The sequence below is a fragment of the Gopherus evgoodei genome, chromosome 1 (genome assembly GCF_007399415.2).
Source record: "Gopherus evgoodei ecotype Sinaloan lineage chromosome 1, rGopEvg1_v1.p, whole genome shotgun sequence".
NCBI lineage: Eukaryota > Metazoa > Chordata > Testudines > Testudinidae > Gopherus > Gopherus evgoodei.
In genome coordinates, this window is record NC_044322.1 from 129,576,462 (window position 1) to 129,601,796 (window position 25,335).

At 38.3% G+C, this 25,335-nt stretch overlaps 1 protein-coding gene and 1 long non-coding RNA gene across 4 annotated transcripts in view; one reads left to right on the forward strand and one right to left on the reverse strand.

Annotated features, from left to right (window-relative positions):
• NLGN4X (neuroligin 4 X-linked) overlaps positions 1–25,335 on the reverse strand; it is a 290,649-nt gene that overhangs the window by 115,486 nt on the left and 149,828 nt on the right. For 2 of the 3 annotated variants that reach the window (XM_030572234.1, XM_030572244.1), the window contains 2 exons: positions 3,061–3,120; positions 212–364 (listed from right to left, as the gene is read on the reverse strand). In XM_030572234.1, coding sequence (XP_030428094.1) covers positions 212–364; positions 3,061–3,120 — 213 coding nt within the window. The remainder of the gene's footprint in view (positions 1–211; positions 365–3,060; positions 3,121–25,335) is intronic. The other variant, XM_030572254.1, reaches the window with a different exon arrangement.
• Positions 6,964–25,166, forward strand: LOC115656037. Its single transcript, XR_004001565.1, has 3 exons — positions 6,964–7,097; positions 16,973–16,981; positions 25,157–25,166. It is a non-coding gene; the product is annotated as an uncharacterized LOC115656037 (long non-coding RNA).

Genomic DNA, 25,335 nt, shown 5'->3' on the forward strand with positions numbered 1-25,335 from the left:
AAAATGGGAGCTATGCACTCACAAGTATTTTTTCTTTTACAACACAAAATTGGTCCAAATATTCTTAAAAGAAGTTGCAATAGGTGAATGGATGCACTCAACAATAAAACATTTCTGTCAAATTAGCTAGTTTAGCTAGTTAAATGGAAACTCCACCTAATTATGACAATGCACATTTAGTACTTTTCTGTTTAAGAAATGAGTCACTTACCTAAAACCCCCAGCCTGTAGTTGAGGGTTACAACGATGACATTTCCATAGCTTGCTAGAATGCTCCCATCAATCATATTGCCAGTACCCTCCATGTAAGATCCCCCGTGGATGTAGACCATAACAGGTTTCTTGTTGTTCTGATCATGAATGTCTGGAAAAAAATGCAAGTAAGGAAGACACAATAAAGTAATAAAAATATTGAAACAAAATAGGTAGTTGCTTTTTCACAAAAGTGCTATTAAAATAATTTCTTTTCCCCATATTTTCAATTTTATCTACAGCTCTTTAGTCAGCTAGCTTTCCCCTGTGCTTTTACTTACGTCACTTCAGAGTGATCTACGTCAAACTCAGTGGGTTTAGAAGCTGAGAAATTGTTTTTGGTACTTGTTTGTTACTTCCAAGTATAGTTTCATAAGGAATGTTCTCAGAACACTGGGGAAGCACTATAGTGTGTAAGAAATTTAATTGTAAGATAAATGAGAAGCCTCAATAGAAAATTAAATTGCACAGTAACTGGGGTCACTATTAGAATATTCTTAACATAAAATTCTAACTAATCCAGATAAACCAATACATTAAATCATTAAATGATACCATTGATCCAGTCTTCCCATTCCCCAAGCAACTGAGAGACATCTTTGTGGAAAGTATAAAGCTGTATTTCTTACTGCAATAACAGACAACATATTAACATTAAATTATCCAAATTAAAAAACCCTAAAACATGGAAAATCATCTCCTGTTCGAACCTGTCTAGGAGTTAACAAGTAGGAGTAGCCTAGTACTCAACATCAAGATTTTGTTCCCAAACAAAACGAAGCTTTTAGTGTCATATTGTGCCTAATCAAAGTGACAAGATGGATGATCTTGCTGATAAAGATCTAGATTAAAACTCAGGGGTTCTCTGTGCTAGTCTATATCTAAACAAAAGCACATAACACAATGATGAATATTGTACTCTGCTCAGTGAAGTACTGGAAAGCATATTTGATGACTACTGCACAGGCTCAGATTAGCCCTTGAAGTATAACAGATACTAAAATGGTTTCTATGACAATGGAACATCAAGAACAGCACTAAAAAGCATGAAACCTTGTAAAATAATTTGATTTAATCTTCTCTTATTATTAAGTGTTACCTACAGGTTTGATCTTACAACCCTATAGTCAAAGGGAGTTTTACTATGTGATGTCAATGGGAGCAGGACTGGACAAAAATGGAGATAATCAATCACACTTTACTAACCACCTGTTTATATCTAAAGTGATAATATATTGTTAAAATAATGAATGAACTATTTATTCCTTCTGTTGTGGACTTTCGGATACTACTTAGCCTTAGAATAGGCATTCTCATTAATAAAACAATTACTGATCATAATATAGTATATATCTACCTTTCATAAATAAGTAGAAATTGTTTTTGTTTCTTCTAACTGGTTATACAATCTGGTGTCACAAGTCATGGTACTGTCAGTTAGAAATTCATTTCTTGTATCAGTTAAAAGAGAAGGTGTTATTTGGGAAATAGTGAGGCTTCTTTTAGAGTACTGTGCACAGTTCTGGTCCACTTATTGGAAAGAAAGTATATTACAGCAATGAAGAAGATACAATGGAGGGCAACTGGTATGATACAAGGGTCAGAGATTTGAGTTACTGTCCTTTAAAGGGTTAGAGTAAATACAGCAGGAATGAACTCTCAAGAAAAGAGGAGATTAATAGTGACTTCACTGTATACATAACTCTGAAGGAAAGAGAAAAGAATTGTAACACAACTATTTGAGCTGGTGTCAGATATAAGACAACAGGAGCAAGATATGAAATAACACTTAGAAAAGGCCAGGTATAAGGAATTTGCACTAAATTTCTGTACTCTATTACATCTACCATCTATTCTCAAACTACCAAGGGCTGTAATGTGAACCCTAATTCAGGGGTAATGAATGTAACTAATTCAGACATTTTTAAAAAATCTGATGAGTATTTAAATGAAAATGGATAGTCAGTATAACTTAAGTAAAAAGCAAGGATGAGTACAGAGAGAAATTTCCTGACTACTTTCCATGTTTAAAAGATCCTAAAAAGCTTCACTACCAAAGAAAGAAACAAAACTATCTCACTGTAACACTTTTTATGATACTTCCTGTGAACTTTAGCATTTCCTTTCAATGGATCCAATCCAACTTTCCCAGAGGTCGTTGAAAAGATCATCACTGATTTCAGTGGGATTTGGGTCAGACTCAGATAAAATACAGCCTAGAAAACTGGCTAATTATAGGAGAAAATAGTGAAGTATCATCAATAGGCTTCCTTTATTTTTGTACCCTAGAAATAAAACATGTACCAAGAAGAAAATTAAATAAAAACACTACAGATGAGTTTCAAAGCAATTGCATCCACCATATAGTTTGTACATCTGGAGAGGGAAAGAAGAATGGTAGAAATAACATGTGCTGTTTCATAAAGCAGGGTGAACTTACACAGCATATTAGAGGTAGACAGGAGAAAGAACACATGCATGTTTTTAAATTCCATTTTCTTTTCCTATGCAAGGGTGAGGGGTGGAGGGAAACATTTGGTTGTAAATAATATTTATGCATGTTACTCACTTCACACATATTTAGGGATAACCTTTATACTTATCTCACAAGGAAGCTACAGTCATATTCTATATGCTAATTGGGGTTTTAAAAATCAAAAATGAAAATGGTTTCCAAAACAAGAAGAAAAAAATAAGCACATTGAAGTGCACTTTTGTTAAATAAGGGGGGGAAATCATGTTAAAATAATAATAATAAAAAGAAGAAGTTTATGTTCATGCATCAGGGTTGAGCTTGAAAAAAAATACCTTCATCTTCACCGCGATCATTATTGGTTATATCATCTGCGCTTTTCTTTGTGTTGGCTCCTAGGGTCATAGTGAGAAGAATAAAAGGAAAAAAGAGAATTCAAAAACAGCAGATTCTCAAAAATTAAAAAACAAAATATAACCACTAGCCCCGAAAAATAAAAAAATATAAAAATGTAACACAAAAAGTCAAAATCTGTTACATTTGAAAAATTAAAAAAAGATGCAAACTGCACACAAACATAAGATGTCAAGAAGAACAAATTCAAAATATTATTTGAAAAAATATATGTATATCTCTAGTAAATCCTCTGACAATGAAGCTATTTTGGTTAAAAAGTAATTGCTGCAAAAACAAAATTAATGTGCAATTTAAAAGTAATATAAATAAAAAATATTAAATCCACCAAATTATCAGTTTTTCATAAGAAATACAGGTATTTTTATTTATTTCTGTAATCTTGCAGGAATTATCACCTTTTAGTCACTATCTGAATTAACTTAATACTTGAATCATCCTGATTATGGTTTATTAAATACTTTAATGAAAATAAAATTATGTATGTTTTATCAGCAGCAAAGAGTCCTGTGGCACCTTATAGACTAACAGACGTTTTGAAGCATGAGCTTTCTTGGGTGAATACCCACTTCGTCGGATGCATGTAGTGGAAATTTCCAGGGGCAGGTATATATATGCAGGCAAGCTAGAGATAATGAGGTAGTTCAATCAGGGAGGATGAGGCCCTGTTCTAGCAGTTGAGGTGTGAAAACCAAGGGAGGAAACCTTGGCTGTGAAAACCTCCCTTGGTTTTCACACTTCAACTGCTAGAACAGGGCCTCATCCTCCCTGATTGAACTACCTCATTATCTCTAGCTTGCCTGGATATATATACCTGCCCCTGGAAATTTCCACTACATGCATCCGACGAAGTGGGTATTCACCCAAGAAAGCTCATGCTCCAAAACGTCTGTTAGTCTATAAGGTGCCACAGGACTCTTTGCTGCTTTTACAGATCCAGACTAACACGGCTACCCCTCTGTTACTTGACACCATGTATGTTTTATGTAACACTTGGTCTGGATCGAGACAATCCAGAATGCCCTTTTTTCTTTAAATCCAATTTTCTATGTAAGCAAAAAGACATTAAAAACACCAAATTTGAAAAACTGAAGAAATAAATTGTCACTCACTCCAAGCTATGGAATTAGCCAGCAAGTAGCCCTGACTCACACAAACGTGCACTGAATGGCCTTTACATAGTCAGAAATGAACTGAAAGTACTTACTTACCATGACAACAAAACTGTAATTATTTATCACAGACTTACTTAAGAATGGTAAACATTCGTGTATTCAGCATATTATAAATTTGTCTTGCACTCAGGAGAAAAATATGAAATAGTACAGATAGTTATAAGGCCATCTCTCCACATCCTCAATTCTGATAATGAGTCTAGATCTTGTCTTTAAAATGTCATATAACTATTCTGGTGCTGCGCATCTGATCATGTACTGCTAACTGTGCAGCAAACAGTTCACTGTAATGTGAACAGTTATCTGCTAGAGACTAAAATAAAAATGGAAAATTCATTTCCCTTCTAAGCAGAGTTAGAATTGAAATGTGGCTTCTAAAGATGAGTGATTGATGGGCTAAATAACCATGCTAACCCGTATATATCTTTATTGCCTTTATTGGGGAGTATATTTTCTGTTCAGACTGAAGTGGAGCTATATACTTTGTTAATATGGGCAGAACATATATTTCACAATGAAACATATGATAGGATCTGCTATAATAATATATTTTCTTTTACAATTTATGATGACTACATATTTGGCTCAATCCTCCTCCTATTGTATTCAGCAGCAAATGTCTCACTGACTTGACTGAATTCAAGATAAGGGCCTATTCTCTGTAAATGTCACTTGGTTTAGTTTCCATATTGATATCAAATTATTTAAATATTTTAATGTACTCACAGGTTTGTGTTCAAAAAGCTTTAAATGAATGGAGTTGAACAGAAAATTCAGTCTGTTGTGTTTTGAATTTTTAACAAGTCTCAATTTTTCATAGAAAACAGGCACTTTATTTTTCTTCTACTTTTCTATTTAAAAATAAATTAGAAATAAAGCCACAAATTAAAGGTAAAATATTCCAAGATAAAACAATGGTCACTGCAAATAAGAATGGAATGTACTTAAAAATTGTTAGTGCAACAAGTGGTGTTGAAATGTGTCCTGTACATCGTTTTGCTTTATGCTACCATCTTGACAAGAAAGCAGTGCAGATTTTATTTGTGAACATTAAAGGAGAGCTACTCACATAAGATCCCTCTAGCTGGAACTTAAAGCCAGATGAATTCAAATTAGAAATAAAACACTTAAAAAAACCAGTGAGGGAGATTAAACATTACAACAAACTACCAAAGGCAGTAGTGGATTCTCCATCTCTTGATGTCTTCAGATCAAGACTGGAAGCCTTTCTGGAAGATACAGTTTAGTCAAACACAAGTTACTGGGCTCAAAACAGGAGTAATTGAGTAAAAGTTCTGTGTTACACAGGAGGTCAGACTAAACAATCTAATCGTCTATTCTGGTCTTAAAATCTGTGAATTTATTAGGTGGATCTCAGATGCAGAGCAGAAATTCCAGATTCTTACCACCTGTTCTTCAAACATAGTTTGGGTGAACTTTTGGAAATGTGATTCAGCCAAAAGAGAGGAGTGCTGCCTTAACAAATCCCTTTCCAAATGCTACCCAACAAAAAAGAAATTGTGGTCAAATATAAAAACTTATTCCACCAGTGAGGTGGAAAAACTATGAAGCCTATAGGCAAATGGATGAATCATACATAGCCACCTATGCTATATCTGCTAGGGTCAAGATTGTACATGTATAGCAGCAATCCAGTACATAATGATTTAGACCTCTACTGTAGGACGTTTCCTATTATTCATACAATAGATGGAAATCATCTGTCAAATACAAATATGGAAATTGTTCTCATGTCACTAATAAAAATCAAGAAATGCTACAAAACATACACCCATTAAAATACTATCTATATATTGGTAGTGACATATGCAACCATTCAAACCATCATTCATTCTTTTGGGACCTTTGAATGGGGGCGGGGGGAAAGATGAAGCTAGATTCTCCTATCATACATGTGATTGCTCACATACTATAAACAAGAGCAAGGGACATGGCCGTAAGGTAATGGTGAGAGACTGCAGGGAAAAATGATTTTGGATGCAGTACATCCTGGAATAGGGTCAGCTGTTGGGGCCCAGGATAACTACTGGGCTGTATGAGTAATTCTCATGGTACTATGTAAGTAAACCTTTGATGAGAGTTTACTACATTTTTGGATATGTTCAGGGATGGTTCAGACAATGCAGCCATAACTTCAGCTTCCAGATACTGTCAGGGAAGCCCAACCCCACCAAGGACTAGCTGCACTGTTAGAGTCATACTTATTTCTGATACTCACTGTCTGTTACAGCTATCCCCTGTTCCATTTTGTTTCTTACAGCTGTCCCCAGACTCCATTTTGTTTTCTGTTCTCTTGTGGCCGCCCTTCCCTGGCTGTTATGTTGTTTACCAGGGCCACTGCCCTTCTCAAAGGGAGGGCCCCTTAAGTTGTTTAACAAGAGCCACTGCCCTTCTCAAAGGGATGGCCACTTGTGCTGCGTGCTAAGTGGGACCTCTGTGTGCTCCTCCGTGTTTCCCTGTTATAACCCTTTGCTGCTTTTCCCCCGCATCTGCACTCTCTCCGAACTTCCCAACTCCTTGCTGCTTCCCCCCCCCCGCGTCTGCATCACCCTCCGAACTTCCCAAACCCCTCGCTGCTTCTCCCCGTGTGAAACTTCCCAAACCCTTTGCTGTTTTTTTACCTTGTTTTTGGTGTCCGCTTGTTGCTTAAACCTCTCTCTAGCCCTTCTTACACATCTCCGCTGCCCCTCCCCTACCGAAGCTCACCATCACACTGCTTCGTTGTCCTCACTCTGCAGGGCTTCAGAGTCTCTCAGCCGCTCGTCTGCATACCACTAATCACTCACTCCCCCCCGCCCCGTTTCTTGACCCAGCCTTTATATTGATATTGTATTGTTGTACTGTAACTCACATTTTACTTGTAATTATAACACCCCATTGGTTGCCTCCACTTTTCTGATATACTTTGTATTTACATTGATGCCACTGTGTTACATTGTGTATCTAGCTATTAACTCATATAGAAGCTACCATTTTATTTTGCATTTCTTTTGGGTACGCTTTGCATTTCCACACTGTATCTAGAGTTGCTTATTGACTGTACTGTATCCCATTGTGCTGAACCCCACTTGCTGTAGCCCACTATTAGAACTTCCTACACTGTTCAATAAGAAGAACCCCCCCCATCGTTGTCTATTGTAAACACCCTATACACTCCATCCCATCGTATTTCATTATTAAATTCCCACCACTTCCTTTTTTTTCCTTTAATAAAGAAATTAATTGGAACCCCAGCTGTGTGGTAATTGCTCCCCAAGATCCCATATACCTGCAGGCAGGGACACTCACATGCTGGATGGGGTGACGTGTGTACAGTCTGTGATGACAGAGCTCTGTTATGAGAGTTTAGATACAATGAAGGGAAGCAGGAGCTCTTTTCCTCTATCATAGCCCTGGCTAGGACACAGCTCAGGTTTCCCTCTTCTTTTAAAACAGAAAACTTCCATCTGCTGTTCCCCTAACTCACTGTATTCCTTGCACAAATATTCATACACACCAGGTCTGGACACAGTATCTATTCCCCATCCCACAGGGCAGAATACCCTTGTCCAGATGGCAGGGCATAGGGTTTGGGGCATACTGAGATAAGGTAGACAAATGCACACCAAATTTGGACTTTGCAGGCAGACAATAGTTATCTAGACAAATGGTTTTGTGGAAGGCTTCAGATTTGGTTTATTATGTCATGGAAATGGTAATGATTAAGCTTCTTTGAACAGATAAGAAACATGCAAGGATATGAAAGATAGTTTTTTTAATCGTCTATCTGGCAATCATTGAACTAAACAGCTAGTGCTGTCTTCTTCACATGCTCGTATTCATTCCAGATACGTATGCAACAAGAGAATTTGTCAGTCTATAAATCATCATAACAGGAAGATGGGTTTTTTTTTCTGTTTTAATTCTTGACACTGAGCCCACTAAATAATGACTTCAGTGTAACATCAGTCCCTTACACAGGAAGTGATAAATGTTGGAGTGATGGTAGAAATGATGGAGGATTATGGTACCAGTAGAGCTAGAATAGCCTATTGGGAGCCAGGTTCACCCTCCTTCATGTAGTAGCAATAGTCTAATGGTTGATATTAGGGTTCTGGATCTGGAAACCATGCAGAAGGGCAGTGAATATCAACAGCCAGAGACTCCATTTTGCCCTTTTCATTCTGTGTGTCAGTGTAAGAAAGTTAAATCTGATATCCCTGAAAAAAAATGCTTCCTGTATATTTTACAAAGTAGTGGTTAGCCACCTCTACTTCCAGCACACCTCAAGAAAAGAGAATTTAGGAACTCTAAATTAGGTATAATGAGATGCAAACACACTCCAGTGCACATAACAGGTCTTCAGTACATGGGGGACGTAAAGCGTATGGAATATGACTTCGCAATGTCACACATTATGCTTTTTACTCTTTACAGCCTGAAGGAGGAGTCATGGACTCACCTGTGCCTCTGTACAATGTAATATTATTTTCACATGTAATTACCTATTTGTTGAGCGAATGAATTGTTTCTCTTTTATTTTCTATATTTCATTCGCTTTGAGATGTTTTTATTGTTAATTAAAAGATAGTGTATGTCTCAGCTGTGGTCTTTTTTTGTCCGCTTAATCTACTGCATCACATACATCAACCTTGAAGTCATTGTCAAAGGATTCTGACCACACTGACTTTCCCACATTACTAAATGAGGAGGGATCCTAGATAGATCAAAGGAAATTCCGAAATGGCTTCTTGTATGGAATCAGTTGATGACCACTGATGCACATTATTATAAATATTAATTTAGACAGTGCCATAAATTTACATGGCACTTTACAAACAGAATAAGAAATAATAAGGAATTGAAGGTCTATGCTACCAGGGCCAAAATCTTTATGTGAAACATGTAGTATTTTAAAACATGCATTAAATGTGCTCCAGATAGTCTTGGTTACATTTAGGCTAATATTTCTATGAAAGTTCAGGTTTCCGAAGATGTTGGGAGCCTGTTCTGTACATGACAACTGGAACAAGGTATCAACTAAGGACACATCTGACAAAATGCTGGGTGATGTCTTGGCTGGTGTTCTGGAATACATATAAGGAGCTGAGCCAAAACCTGTTGGAATGGCTCCAATGACTTAAGTGAGTTCTGGATCAGGAATTTTTGTCAGTCAGAAAACTTTTTATTGTTTCTTTGGTATTTAAGGGCTCCATTATTTTTTTTAATCTCCTCTTTCTGAAATGATATCACATGCTGCTCCTTCAGACACTCAGATTTTGATTCTGCATTCACTTTTCTACAGATATCTGTGGATTAGGTTCAGGTTAAATCAGTTTCTCAAAGCAGACTGTGCCTCCCCTGTTCATTCTACATAGAAGCTATCATATATTAAGGAGTCATGTCACCTCATGTAAGTCATATATGCATCAACTGATTCACATTCTCCTTGACTCTGACCAAAAACATCATTCAGATATAACATTTCTGGAGTTGGGGAACCTTTCAGATTTATCCACAGTCTGTTGTAAATCCACTATCTTCTTCACCCTCACTGTAAAAGCATTATCTATCTATCTATCTATCTATCTATCTATCTATCTATCTATCTATCTATCTATCTATCTATCTATCAAATAGTGTTGCTTACAGGGATGCAGCATATAAAGTCATATCAGAATGGAAGGGGTTAAGGAACAGTTTTGGACTACAGTGGTCCTGCCCCTCCACACCTGCAAATCATGCCAGGACTGAAAAAAGGGGTTAAAAAGAGGGAATTTCACTCAGATGGAAGGCTAATCCTCGGAAGGGAGAAGCCTGTTGAGCTACCTAGCTCACAGAGACAGGTCTGACAGCCAACAGAGCCCCTGCAATGAACAGATAAGGACACAGATCATCTGGACAAAGAAAGGGAAAGAGACTAGGACTTGTACTGGAGACGCAATGATCTCTGTGGTAGACTGAAATTCTTGCATGGCCTTCGTAAGTGAGAAAGGCCAATATCTTCACTGATGCCACGTACAGGTCTCTTTTCATTTCTATTATGATTGTATTATTTAACCTTGTTTCCTGTCTGTGGACTGTTTTGTTTGTTTTGGCTGGAACCCTAAGGGTATGTCTACACTGCATCCAGCCTGGGCTTTTACTCAGGTTTGATGCCCCCCTTGCATTCACACACAAAATCATTCTGACTTGGGTCAGGAAGCACTCAGGACCTGGATCCTAGGAGCTTGTGGAAGTGGGGGGCAGGTCAGAACCCAAGTCCTTCTGGGACTCTTCTCCAAGCTCTGTCATTTTGTAGCGTGGACATAGATTGAATCACAGACCCCAGTAAGAAGGTCTGTGTAGCACGGTATGGGTGTGTTAGCTTGGCAATGAGACCCACATGCAGGAACTCTAACCCTAGATTCACAGTGCAGTGTGGACACTCAAGCATGGGTTTGTATACACCAAGCCCACAAACCCAAGGCCCACAGAGCTGGGCTTATTGTGTAGGGTGGACACATGCTGAGAGGGTAAGAAACAGCCAGATGGACTCAGATAGAGGGTTGAGAAACGGACCCCCTACAGCCTGCGATACCTTAGCATCTGCTGAGGTGGGGGCAATTGGCCCCACATGCTTGTGGTCTGAATACAGCTCTTAAGGCGACGATCTGCCAAGAACAGATTTGTGACACTTATACTTTAGGTACTTTCTCTGAAGTCTGTAATGAAAGTGATTTTTTTTTTTCAGCTGTTGCTTAAACTGATGCCACTTTTCTGTGTGATTTATTTGAATTGAGTGGGTTTGACTGAAGCAATTGCTCTATCTTTCATGCTATATACCTTTTGATGCCAAGTAATGTTTGGAAAGCACACAGTTTTCAGGTTTGTAGGAGAAAACAACAGCACATCCATTAACTGCATGACCACTCAGCTTAGAAAGAGCCCTTCTAAGCTTCTGGAAATATCTAGTTCACACCTGCTTTAGCACAGGATTTAAGATAGCCATTCTCACTAGTGATGTGTTGTCATAAACAGATAAGTAAGAGTTAATAGAACAGAAGTACTTCATATCTCTTTTGCCTGTAAAGGGTTAACAAGATCAGTGAGCCTGGCTGTCACCTGACCAGAGGACCAATCAGGGGACAGGATACTTTCAAATCTTGAGGGAGGGAAGTTTGTGTGTGTGCTGTTAGTGTTTGATTGTTTTTCTCTCTGGGTTCTGAGAGTGACCAGACGTGCAACCAGGTTTCTCCCCAATCTCTCTGATACATTCTCTTATATGTCCAGACTAGTGAGTACTAGGTAGATAAAGCGAGTTAGGCTTATGTTTGTTTTCTTTATTTGCAAATGTGTATTTGGCTGGAAGGAGTTCAAATTTGTATTTTGCTGAAAGGATTTTAATTTGTACTTGTATATTTAGGCTGGGAGGGTATTCCGAGTGTCTACAGCTGAAAGACCCTGTAACATATTCCATCTTAAATTTACAAAGATAATTTTTAATGTTTTTTCTTTCTTTTATTATAAGCTTTTTCTTGTCTTAAGAACCTGATTGTTTTTTTTATTCTGGTGAGACCCCAGGGGACTGGGTCTGGATCCACCAGGTAATTGGTGAGGAGAAAGGAGGGAAGGGGGAGAGAGAGGTTATTTTTCTCTCTGTGTTAGGATTACTTTCTCTCTCAGGGAGAGTCTGGGAGGGGGAGAGAGAAGGAGGGGGGAAGGTGAATTTTCCTCTCTGTTTTAAGATTCAAGGAGTTTGAATCACAGTGATCTTCCAGGGTAACCCAGGGAGGGGAAGCCTGGGAGAGGCAACGGTGGGGGAAAGGGTTTACTTTCCTTGTCTTCAGATCCAGAGGGTCTGGGTCTTGGGGGTCCCCGGGTAAGGTTTTGGGGGGACCAGAGTGTACCAGGCACTGGAATTCCTGGTTGGTGGCAGTGCTACAAGTACTAAGCTGGTAATTGAGCTTAGAGGAATTCATGCTGGTACCCCATCTTTTGGACGCTAAGGTTCAGAGTGGGGAATTATACCATGACATGTGTCATCTCATTTGTTCAATCACTCCAACACTTCTGAGGAGCTCTTGTCTCCCCATCTAATGATCACACCATCTAAGAACTTCAATGGTTCACTCCCAATTCTGTTAATGCAGTTTCTAAAAGTGCTTCCATGGGATTTCCACTGTAATGCCTGACTGTTAACAATGCTATACTTTTGAGATGTTTCCATTAAATCATCAGTATTATTTATGGTAGGACAGTAGTAAACAATGTCATTGCTTCCACTCTTGCCAGGTGTGCTATGTACCTGTTTACTGCTTCTGTATTAGCTTGTCTTCTCCTTGGGGCAGTGACTGTTTTTCACATTTATACCAAGCTCTGAGTACATTGTCAGTACCCAGGAAATAATTTTCATTTAGAAGAAAACTGTTTGCTTAAAAAAATGTTGGAACAAAAAAATTTCATCCAGCTCAAGTTCTGACCTATCATGCCAGTGAATTGCTAACTGGTATGTTAAGGCAATAGAAGGAAGGCTCTCTTCATTCCCTGACTCTCTGTCCACAACCAGCAGGTGGAAATGTAAGCAGAAATTCAGCAGTTCTTAACCCTATATCCCTGGAGATGAAATCCTAATGGTCCACACACAAGGAAGCAAGGAGGAATGAAGCTCCCTCTCCCCCTGCTCAAAGACACACAGTCTAGTACCTGGAATTTTTCAGGTTATTCCCTGAAGTCAGAAGAAAAACAAACAAACAAAATAAAGAATGTATTTTTTCAGATCCTTGACTTCCCAGTGTACAAATTTAAGATACCATTACTAGCTCCTATAAGAACACTATCACTATTTACTGTCTTTGAATAGCATGACTTCCTGCATTTCCTTTTGACATTTTTTCTGGCTAATTAACTGATAATTAAATGATGGTGCTCCTATTAGCCACTCCTCTCCCTTCCATTTTCCAATAACTTGCCAGCATAACAAAGAGTAGGAACAGTAGAAACGTGTGAAGGATTTTATATTTACCATTTCTTTATTTAGATTATTTAAATAGAGTATATGGCACCCAGAAAACATTCTAGGCTCCTCACAAACAAACTCTCTCTCTGTCTCCCTCTCTCTTCTTAAGTACAGTGTAACTTTAAAATAGGAAGTTTTGTGCTTCAATGTATGTAAACATATGAAACATGATGCAACATACTTTTATTTGTCAAAAGATAGTGGCAGGCTTGCTGTTTGATTTTAGTGAGATTATATGAGTGTAAATGAAGGCACAACTTCCTCCTGTATCTTTAACTGAGAGTGAAATTTTCAGTGAATTTGATTTCACAGGATATACATTGTCAGATACAGAAGAGTCTATATGATTATTGATATAAATATATCGGTCCTGATTGCCCTAGATGTAGGAATTATTCACCAAAGGAAAGGAAACTGGGAGTAATCTATATCTTGCCCCACCACAGCTGGAGGAAACTACTGAATTCATGGATCTCCAGGCACCCTCAAAGGACAGTGCTATCTATATAGCACCCAAGTGACACAGCACAGCTCTCTGATCCATCTGCACCTCCTAGGGCAGCAAATATATAAGGCAGCAACTCTCCCATGGTAGTACAAGGGCCATGCTCACAGGCTGTCCCTTCAGATAATTTCACCTGAATAGAGGGGGGTTAATGTAAAATAAAATAGGTCAGATTTATATTAGGCTTGAGAATCCCCATGATATTAAAGTTGAATAACATTACAGACAGTGACTCTAGCACCTACTGTGCAGTGCACCTCTGGTTAGACTTTGGAAGGGTCAAGGTAAGAGGAGAGAATGCTGATGATCGTAGTTTTTCAATCCCCATCCAGGATGAACCTGATCTGACTCCCATCCATATGCAACTGTGTATTAGACACGTGTTCAATGCTAGTTTATGCATTAATTATTAAACTGGTACTTGCTGTTGTCTGTTGCTGTATAAAATTATTCTGGAAAAAAGCATTATAGTCAAAAGAAGAAAGTTTGAATCAAAGGAAACTTTTATAATGATTGAAATAGAATGTCTCTATTCATTACAAAATAAATAAAGAATATTCAGATGTGAGAACTTCTGTATGTTTGTTTCTTTCTTTCAAATGTTTCCACTCCTTGAGCACAGCCTCTGTAATTCCTCAGTTGCCTTAAGTGATTTAAAGGGGATCTTCAAACACAAACTCTCCTAATTGACAACAAGGCTTGGATCTCTATTGTCCTGACTAAAATTTAAGTCTGACTAATATTTAATATTGAAGTCAATGTCAAGATTGTTCGCTCAGAATTTTACTGAAAATGTTTCTGATTTAATAGCATGAATGCATTTTTTGAACTACTACCCTGCCACTTAGTAACAAAAATAAAATTAAAATGGTCATCATTTGATGGAACCACAAAAAAAATTGCTTTGTATGCCAACTGCTATCTCTGTATAGAAGCAGCATTTAACTAATGGACACTCAACATAATTGGATTTGTGTTTCTTCAGAGTAGCACTTCCCTAATGGCATCAGCTGCAACAGTTTGAAACTCACTGCAATCCCAGACCGCGGTCACTTTCCAGTGGCTGCTCTCAGCACAGCCAGGAAAATGCTCCTGTCCAGGATAAGAGACTTAATTACGTCAAATGACAATGTGATTGGACATTCATACTTGGCTGGACTGAATAAATGCAGCATCCCTGAAAATTCTTTGCTAAACGCAGAAGAGAAAGACACAAACAATATTAAACATAATTTCATATACTCCTTTCAACACAATAGAAAAAGGCCAAACCCCAAAAATATTTACACAAAACTACATTAAAAATGTTAATGTTGCAAAGTGGAACAATAAAAAAGTCTGGAAATGCTAATAGCTGCAAGTGCACAGTCAGCTCTCTGTGCTTATATATTGTGATAGTCTAATTTTATGGCCACATCCTAGTCTTTCAGTATTATTTCTTACGTCATATAAATAATCAGTGAAAAAAAGAGGAGTGAAACATGTACCGTATAGAAGAGAAGGGTGAACACTGAATAATTGCATCCCCCAAAGAGCAAGGAAGGAATTGTTAGTCTTCCCCTGTGGTTTTGCCACAAGTCCCAATTGTTTATGGTAGTGAATACATGGATATATTGCCCCAGAAGCAACTCAGGTAACAGACTGTGTCTCAGAGGCAGTTTCCTGTTGCTCTAAGCAAGGATGTACCTTGCGCCATACACATGGTACAGCATGTGTTCCTTGGAATGCCTAGGCAGTTACACTGGCCAACATATTTGAAATGCGTAGAATCATTCTGTGAAGGATGGAGGTGTCATGAAAGCAACTGTCCTACTCCTTTCTGTATAGGGTATGGGAGATCTTTTTCCTGAGAGCTCACCCTGCAATAGTACTCAGAAATGGCCTGGGTCCCAGGCAGGGAGGAGGCCTGCTACATTTGTAGATATGCAGAGCAGTAACAAAGCATTTTGAAAAAAAAAATACAGTAGAACCTCGGAGTTACAAACTGAACATTGACTTAATATAAATTTGAAATTTTACTGTGTAGAAGAAAAATGCTGCTTTTAACCATATTTCCATACCTTGTCAAATCTTTTAGTTTAAACTTTCCCTTTCCTTTTTTTAACGCAGTACTGTATTTGTGGGGGTTTTGTATTTTTTTGTCTCTGCTGCTGCCTGATTACGTACTTCTGGCCCAGATGAGGTATGTGGTTGACTGGTCAGTTTGTAACTCCAGTGTTTGTTACTTTGAGGTTCTACTGTACTTCCATATGTAGGACTTGATCCTCAGCTGTACTGACTAAATCCTTGAACTGTAAGAGTGCTGGACTAGGAACTATCTTTATGTTACTTTTTATACAGTGCATTGTCCAGAGGGACCCTTATCTCTAGTTTGGGCCCCTATGTGCTACTGCAGCAACAACAACAAAATGATTAAGCAACCTAAGCACAAATAGAGCCATGCAGAATTCCACCAGCTGAGGATCCTGTATTCCCATTGATTTGTTTCTCATTCCTGCCTGGGGCTGGTTGGTATTAACTTGCATTACAAGTGAAATTCAAAATCTGAACATTAAACACTGTGAAAGAGAACTTTTGATCATTAAAAAGAGAAGGAGAAAACAAGCCTGGCCATATGTGATGCAACTTCACAAGTTGGCTTTAAAACAAAAACTCACTGCAGACATGTTATTTAAAGTGCAGTCTGTGAGAATGCACCCTGCTCCACTCAGTATAAATAGTGTAATGTGTTAATGGCTTTACTGGCTGTTGAAAATCAAAGGATTTATACTCAGGTTCTTTTAAGCACCTTGGTATTAAGAGTTTTTGCTTTGTGATGAGTAAGCCAAAATTACCCAAAAGAGCTGGCAAGGCACCTTGTTATTTTGAAGCATCTGTTAGATAGACTTCTCTCTAGAATAGGGCAGTCTGCTGTTGATTTCACAGCAAGTGTCACTATGAAGTAATAAGTAACTAAGTATATAATGAGCCAAATTTTGGACCCCTGTTCCACCTGTTCTACCTTGTTCTAATAGTGAAAAGCCAATAGAAAGTCGACTTAACAACCCCTTGTGGCTTTCCCACAGTGTGGAATCTCCAGGTGATGTAGAACCAACATCCAAATTAACCCAGGGGTGGCTCCAGGCACCAGCGCTCCAAGCGCGTGCCTGGGGCAGCAAGCCGCAGTGGGCACTCTGCCGGTCGCCGCTAGGGCAGCAGGCAAGGTGCCTTCGGTGGCTTGCCTGTGGAGGGTCCACTGGTCCCGCAGCTTCAGTGGACCTCCCACAGGTGTGCCTGCAGAGGGTCCGCTGTTCCCATGGCTTCAGTGGACCTCAAGTTAGGGAAGAATGTGGCTCATATAGTTTAAAAAAAAATTCATTTTGTTTATTATTAAAACTTTAGGTTATTACAGCTACAAAGATGTGAAGTTCGGTCATTTACTTTTCCACTAGTTAGGTTTGTTTATTCTTGCATTTCACTCATCCTGGACAAGGAGATTAGACAGATCAGTTTCCGTTTTGATTTCACCTTAGTCTATTTCACCACTGGGCTCTCCTGAGCCAGAATAATGTTGTTCTGAATGGATTCACCATAGTGCAGAGGAAATGTCTTACCTATCTAAAACAAAAATAGTTTAAATGCTTTTTTTTAGATAGATGCAAAAAAAATTCTATTTTGAAATACTTATTTAAAATGAAATCAAATTTTGAATATAAATTACTGAACAGTGTCCCGTTTAAAACAGTTGTGTTCTTTAAAATGTTTTTCTGGTCCACTTTCCCGCTGTAAGTATTGTAGTACCTGCATTTTGTTTTAATTAATCAGGCCAAGTCATTTAATATCAAAGTGAAGCAGATGTGCAGTGACAATTTTGATAAGGAATTTTTTTATGCACGAGTTACTCCACATGAGCGGATCTACAGCTTAAAAGCTTCTAAATACAGTACATTGCTTTGACATAACAGCCTCTAACAGCTTTGAAGAAAGAAGCCATTGTGCAGCATCTCCTGCCAGTGACCCCTGGCAGATAAAGCGTGTCTCAAACACTACCAGTGTTACTTAGTCTGCTCTTTTTTACTTGGGGCTGAACTGAGCACAGAGGCCTTGCTGCATGAGTTGTGAAGCAAATTAAAATCTACAGATCTGCCACACAGATATATACCTTAAGTCAAATAGAAGCAAACAGAAGCAACTGAAAGAATACCACTTATACAAAACACTGGCAGTAATCTCAACCAGTCCACACTTCTCCATTTTACTGGAATTTCTAAGGCAGGTGCAAATGCAAAAAAATCATGTTAACATTTTCAGAGCAGAATTTTACTATGTCAGGGCACAGTGTGAGTAATTTGCTTGCTAATATTGCTTGCACCCACCTCACCATCAATAAAGTCCTTTCAAAACTTGGGGAAGATAATTAATTAAAGGCCACACTAGTTCCAGGTTATAGTTATATGTTTTTTAATCAAGAATATGATTGTCAGTTTCTAAATAAAAATGTTACAATATGCACCTATTTTACCTTATGCCATTATTAATTTATGGCTCTATCCTGCAAAATGCTGAGTACTCTGACGCTATCCAGCAAAGCACTTAAGCACATGCTTAACTGTAAGCATAAGTAATCCCATCAACTTCAGAAAGACTACTGGTAGGCTTAATAATCAGCAGTGTGCTTAGGTGCTCTGTGTGACTGGACCTTGGGGCTTCAGTCACTAAGAATACTGATATCAGTGAGTCTCCACACAGGGAAAGGGTTCTCTGATATGTACTTCCATTGATATTTGAACCTCAACAAAAAACAAACCAAAAAATAACAACACAACCCAATTCTATTGCAATTGATTCCATTCCTATACAATGGTACATTATACATGGAACATTCTGAAGTTCAACTGAGTAGTTCTACCTAGATATCTGCCACATTTATAATAGAAAAATTCTAGTGTTTCAGACTAACATTTCAGACAGCTGTAAATACTCCACAAATAAACAATTAATGTACTGCAATAGAAAACCAGCAGCTATGGGATACATATTAGATAGTTACATAATAGTAGAGAAGCTAGATAGATGGTTATTCCAGTAGCTTCTGCGAGAAGTGGATCATTCAATTCTGAAGCATAACAGGAAAATGTGGAACCTTTGCCACTTGTACCAAAATGTTAATAATAGCTTTGTATCTCATCTTTGCCTTGAGAATGCCAAATTAAGAACAGAAAGGTAAACATTTTGATGGAAGTTTTGGTTATATAGGCAACTATTGTAACCATAAGTGAGTTATATGGTGGATGTATTTCCATTTTTAGAGAACTGCAGAAGAAATGTAACTTAATAATCAGTAAGCTAAATGTTGTCAACTGACAAATTCATAGATTTCAAGGTCAGAAACAGGGCTGTGATCATCTAGCCTGCCCCTCTGTATTACACAAGTATACGACTTCCCCAAAATACTTCCTAGAGATCTTTTAGGAAAAAAAATCCATCTTCATTTGACAATTAAAAAATGAGATTACATCACTCAGCTGTTCTTCAGATATCTGCTAAAATTGTCCAGTTTGTCTTTCTGTAGCAACCACCTCTATGCTCTACAACAAGGATGGCAACCTTTGGCACACAGCCCATCAGGGAAATCCGCTGGCAGGTCGGGCCAGTCTGTTTACCTGCAGCACCCACAAGTTCAGCCAATCATGGCTCCCACTGGCTTCAGTTCGCTGCTCCAGGCCAATGGAGGCTGCGGGAAGCGGTGGCCAGCACATCCCTCAGACTGCACCAGCGGATTTCTCTGATGTGCTGATCCCTGATCTACAATTTATTTATCCCTATCTGAGTGAAGTTACACTTAAACAATGAAAGTTTAAATGAGAAAGAGTTAAGATGAAAAACAGTAGATTAGTAGTCAGAATTTTTACTAAGAGTGTTTCAAGGAAAGCAAAATCCTATATGGGACATGATTAAGGCTGTGAGTCTGTCATGTAAGTCATGGATTCTGTGACTTTCCATGAACTCCGTGATTTCTGCAGTGGCCAGTGCTGGCTCGGGGTTGCCTAAGCCTGGCAGCCCCTGGGCCAGCAGTAGCAGTTTGGGTGTGTGGAAAGGGCTCAGGGCTAGAGGTAGGGGGTTGGAAGATTGGGGGGCACCTACCTTGGGGTGAGGTGCTCTCCGGCTCCCATTGGCATGGCCCTGCAGCTTCTAGGCAGAGGAGGGGCAGGGGGCTAGAGGCACTGCCCGTGCCTTCAGGCCCCATCCCCACAGCTTTCATTGGCTGCAGTTCCTGGCCAATGGGAGCTGCAGAGCTGGCGCTTGTGGCGGGACCAGCGTGCTGAGCCCCCTAGCTCCCCCGTTGCCTAGAAGCTGCAGAGAAACATGGAGCCAGGTAGGGAGCCCCTGCCAGCCCCGCCAACCTCCCCACTCCACTACTCCCCCCACACCTGCAGGGGTCCCGGTCCACGTGCTACTGCCCACTCCTGCCCCAGCACCAGCTGGGTCGCAGATTGCCCTCCCCCTCCAGATTACCCACAGCCTCCCTCCAGAGTTTTACTTACGGGTATATAGTAAAAGTCATGGACAAGTCACAGGCCATGAATTTTTGTTTACTGCTCGTGACCTGTCCATGACTTTTACTAAAAATACTCGTGACTAAAACGTAGTCCTAGACATGATGGATAAACTCATGTCTTAAAATACTGTAGATTGAACAAAACTAGTACTTGCCAGAAATGCAGAAGAAAATGCTACACACATCCTATGGACTTGAACCAAAAGTTAACAGCACTAAAGCTGAATAGTGCATGATAATAAAAGGAAGAAGGTGGTAAGAGTTGCCCTGAAAGCTTCAGCTAAATATTTTATTATTCACAGTTATTTAGTATTTTAGGTGTAAAACTCAACAATAAAATAAACCCACTAAATTAATAGAATTCTTGCCTGAAAGAGTTTATGATCTAAATGATATGTATTTGGCTGTTAATTCCATGGGCTTTTAGAAATGGAAAGAGACAAATAAAAATAATAGTTTGAAAGCAGAAAAAGAATGCACACCCCCACCCCCTTAAAGATGTTAATCTGGACATAATTAAAGCCCACAAGATCCTCAAGAGCAGACCAATTAGCTGCAATGAAATATTGTGAATTCTATCAAAGTATTGTAAGACAGATAATTGTAGCCATGAGGAGGCAATTTACTACAACCGCTTTCCTAGTGGAAAAAAAATAAAAAGTCTTAAGCTGTATCCGGGGCAAAAACAGAACTTGGGAAAGAAATGAGAGCAAATACAGACGAAAGCAAATAGAAAACTTTCAGAGCAAGAGGAAAATTGCACCTACAAGAAGTGTCCATTAATATTATGGACACAAGGAACTCTCTAGGGTCAAAACAGCAGTCACCCCTCTTAGCGTGACACAACACTGTGATAAGTGATGACACTGTCTTCTACCCAAAGCCATTTTAGGGTTTTGATTCTCATGGATCTGGCAATACTAACTGTAATCCAATGTCCTTTAAAATCAGTCAGCCCTTATTTATTACTGAATTCAGCGTACATGATTTCTTCCATCAAACCATGTTCTAACCACTGAAGATTTGTAGAGATAGTCTCTATATTAAGGTGAGAATGAACAGGTCAATCTTACATTTCCTTGGTTTCCTTAATGAATATTATTGAATGTATGCTGATTGATGATGTTCTGCTATCTGTTATATGTATCTTACTGACTACTTTACAAAATAAGAACTCACTTGTATTGCATTCAGCTGTAAAAGAGAACATAATATATCTTTGTCTCAATCAACTAAAATGTAGAATTTAGATAACATTTAAGGAAATTAAATGCAATTGGCAGTTTTGTTCCGGAGAAGAGAGTCCTGGGACTTAAATCTACTGAGGGTGTTAAAGGTCACTTACAAAGTGAATTGGCAGGGTTGTGAGATTCTGGAGCTGACATGAATTATAGCTGACACCTAGCTCTAAGTTGCATCAGTAGGCTGTCATTTTTATGAACACTGAAATTCACTCAAAAAAATCAAAACAAATACTATCACCCTGGCCAACATCATTCCTTCTGCTATCCTCCAACTTCTTTTTTACCTATATAACATAAACAACAATATAATAGCATGTTTAAAAATATAGAACAACAAATTTCTTTGCAGATGATACAAAATTACTCAAGATAGTTAAGTCCAAAGCTGACTGTGAAGAGTTACAAAGGCATCTCACTAAACTAGGTGACTGGGCAACAAAATGGCAGATGAAATTCAGTGTTGATAAATGCAAAGTAATGCCGCTGGAAAGCATACACCAACTATACATACAAAGTGATAGAGTCTAAATAACTGTTACCTCTGAAAAAAAGAGATCTTGGAGTCATTGTGAATACTTCTCTGAAAACATAAGCTCTTTATGCAGTGTCGGTCAAAAAAGATAACAATGTTAGGAACCAGTAGGAAAGGGATAGATAATAAGACAGCAAATATCATAGCACTACTGTAGAAATCCATGATATGTCCACATCTTGAATACTGAGTGCAGTTCTGGTCTCCCTATCTCAATAAAAGATATATTAGAATTGGAAAAAAAATATGAAGAGAAATAAAAATGATTAGGGATATGGAATAGTTTCTGTATGAGGAGAGATTAAAAGGACTGAAACTGTTCATCTTAGAAGATTCCTAAGTGACAGGGACATGATAGAGGCATACAAAATCATGAATGTTGCGTAGAAAGTGAATAAGGAAGTGTAATTTACCCCTTGAAATAACACATGAACTAGGGGTCCCCCAATGAAATTAATAGGCTGCAGGTTTTAAATGAAAATAAGGAAGTACTTCTTCCTACAACACACAGTCCACTCATGGGACTCGTTGTGAGAGATGTTATGAAGGTAAAAAGTATAACTGGGTTCAAAAAAGAATTGGAACCCATGGAGGATAGGTCTATCAACAGCTATTAGCCAAGGTGGTCTGGGACTCAACCCCATGTGCCAGGTGTCTGTAAACATCTTACTTCTAGGACTGGACAATAGTGGATGGATCACTCAATAAATTACCATGTTCTGTTCATTCATTCTGAAGCAACTAGAACTAGCCAGTGTTGGAAGACATAATACTGGGCTAGATGGACCATTGGTCTGACCCAGTATGTCCATTCTTATGCTTTTAAATCATCTTAGGTAAATCTCTTGGGCTCTTTTCTTTCAGTTTTTCTTCTGATACCTATAAAAACCTTCTTTTTAAGCTTAGTTCCTTGAGCCCCAATGATCAAGACTAAATGATGTAGCAAGCTCAACTTACTCTGTGACCTTCAACTCTCCCATTCTCTTTGATGCACAACTTTTCTTTTCAACTGAACAAAAAAAAAAGCAGTTTCTGCCAGTGCTTTTCACCTGAGGCAAAATTTGACAAAAGTACCAGGTGAAAGGTGATTTTTTTTCTTTTTTGCCCTTTTGGGAAACAGCCAAAAGGCAATTTTCATCTCTTTCACTGTATGTGTGACATTTGTCATGCTTTCTCTGTTCTCCTAAAATTCTCTCTTGGCCTTTTTAATGATACAAGAAAATGCCAAGAGAAAATGCAATGCTCTCTGTTTTATCCTTCAGCCCAATATTGAAGTGGGGTAATTCCTCACGTTTCACTGACAAAGTATGATAAAACTGTCAATATGGACTGAACTCACCCCCAATATCTGAATAGTTCTGTTCTCAAAGAAACAGTAAAAGCCCTGACAATATAGATCTTGAATTTGTTTGTGTATGAACTATTTTTGGTCCATCTTCATAATAAATTCAGTGTAACAGCCTCTTATATAAACCCACTGATGTATAGAGATAAAACATCAAAGCTTGTCACAGTATTATCAAGAGACATGGTTTGTTTCTGCATACATTTTGAAAAAAAAAAGTCATTATTTTTGTCACACAATTCATTATTCATGCAAAGTAAGGATGATGGCTTTGCATCTTGAATCAGAGGCGCTTGTTTCCTTTGCTAATCTACTGGTTTGCTAATCTACTGGTTCTGTGAATCAGTAAATCCTTTGTTGTCATCTGCACTTGAATTCCCAATAACGATATATTTTCCTTGTGATCACAGTACATTGCCCTACTCTGCCCCATACTGGGATTACCACATTTCATTTTAGCATCTCATTTCACATGACTCTGCATGGCTACACTCTTCCCTTTTCTTACTAATCTCAGCTATAAAAAGCAGTAATTCCAGTAATGACCCTTCATTTCAGATTCAGAGTCTTGACTTTGAAAATTGGTTCCAAATCCATTAAAACTAGCATTTCAGTACAAAACACATCATTATTATAATTTATGAGCCTCCCTTTCTGACCATTAGCTCATAGATTTCTTCAATGAGATGGTGATATCATCTGACAAGGGCTCTTGCCCCTGTCTCACCCTCCTTCTTCCTTTTTACTCCTCCACACCCAACATCATCATACTCTCTCTTTACCCTGTTCAGGTCACAGAGATGTGTCATACTTTCTGTCACCAAACCTATGACATGTCTTCTTTGCCCTCCACACTGCTCTGATCCTCAACCATTTTTACTACATTTCCTCAGTTTTCAAACCTACTTTGGTATACTTCAACACTACAATTAAATCTTCCTCCACCATTTTTTGCTTCTATAGCTACTGACCTATGTTCTTCCTCTCTTTTGCTTCCAAGCTTCTTCAGTTTGTACTTTATCTCAGCGGCCTTGGTTTCCTCTTCTCTAATTTCACTTATCTAGTTTTTCAAGAAGCCTGCAAGGAATTGGTCATTCTCTCAGACTACCAGAGAGTTAAGGAAGAAATTAAGGAAGACACAGATATTGTGGAGAAAATAAATAGTTTATATGCAACAGTCTTTACAACAGAAGATGTTAGGGGATACCCAAAAGAGTAGTTAATAAAGATGAGACATTTTCAAAGACTGAAGTATCAAAAGGCGGGGAGGTAGGATAAATAGATAGAGAACAAAAAGTCACCAGGCTCAGACTGCACACACCCAAGAGTTCTGAAAGCATTTAAGAATGATGTAGCTGAGCTGTTGACACAGTACTGAAATTCCTAATTTAATCAGCTGATATATGACAAGACTAAAAGTAACATATATTAAAACTATTTTTAAAAAGGCATTAATTTTATTATAGACCAATAAGCCTTAGTTTAATACCAGGAAAATAGTTAAAAATAGAATATAAAACATATAGATAAACATGATAGGATCAACACAAACCAACCCGGTTTCTGTAAAGAAAAATTGTGCCTCTTTAATCTATTAGAATTCTTTGGGTATTTCATCAAAATAGTAGATAAAGAAACCAGCTGATATTTGTTTGGACTTTCCAAAAAGTCTTTGATAAGCTCCCTCTCAAAAAAGCTGTTAAAGCAAACTAAATTACTCAAAGAGTGAGAGGTGAAGTAATGTTATGGATTAGAAAGTGACTGGAGACAGAACATGTTAAAAAGTAATCAGAGGTCAATTCTCAACATGGCAAAAGATAAATAGTGTAGTGTTCCAACATTCCATAATAGGCCAGTGC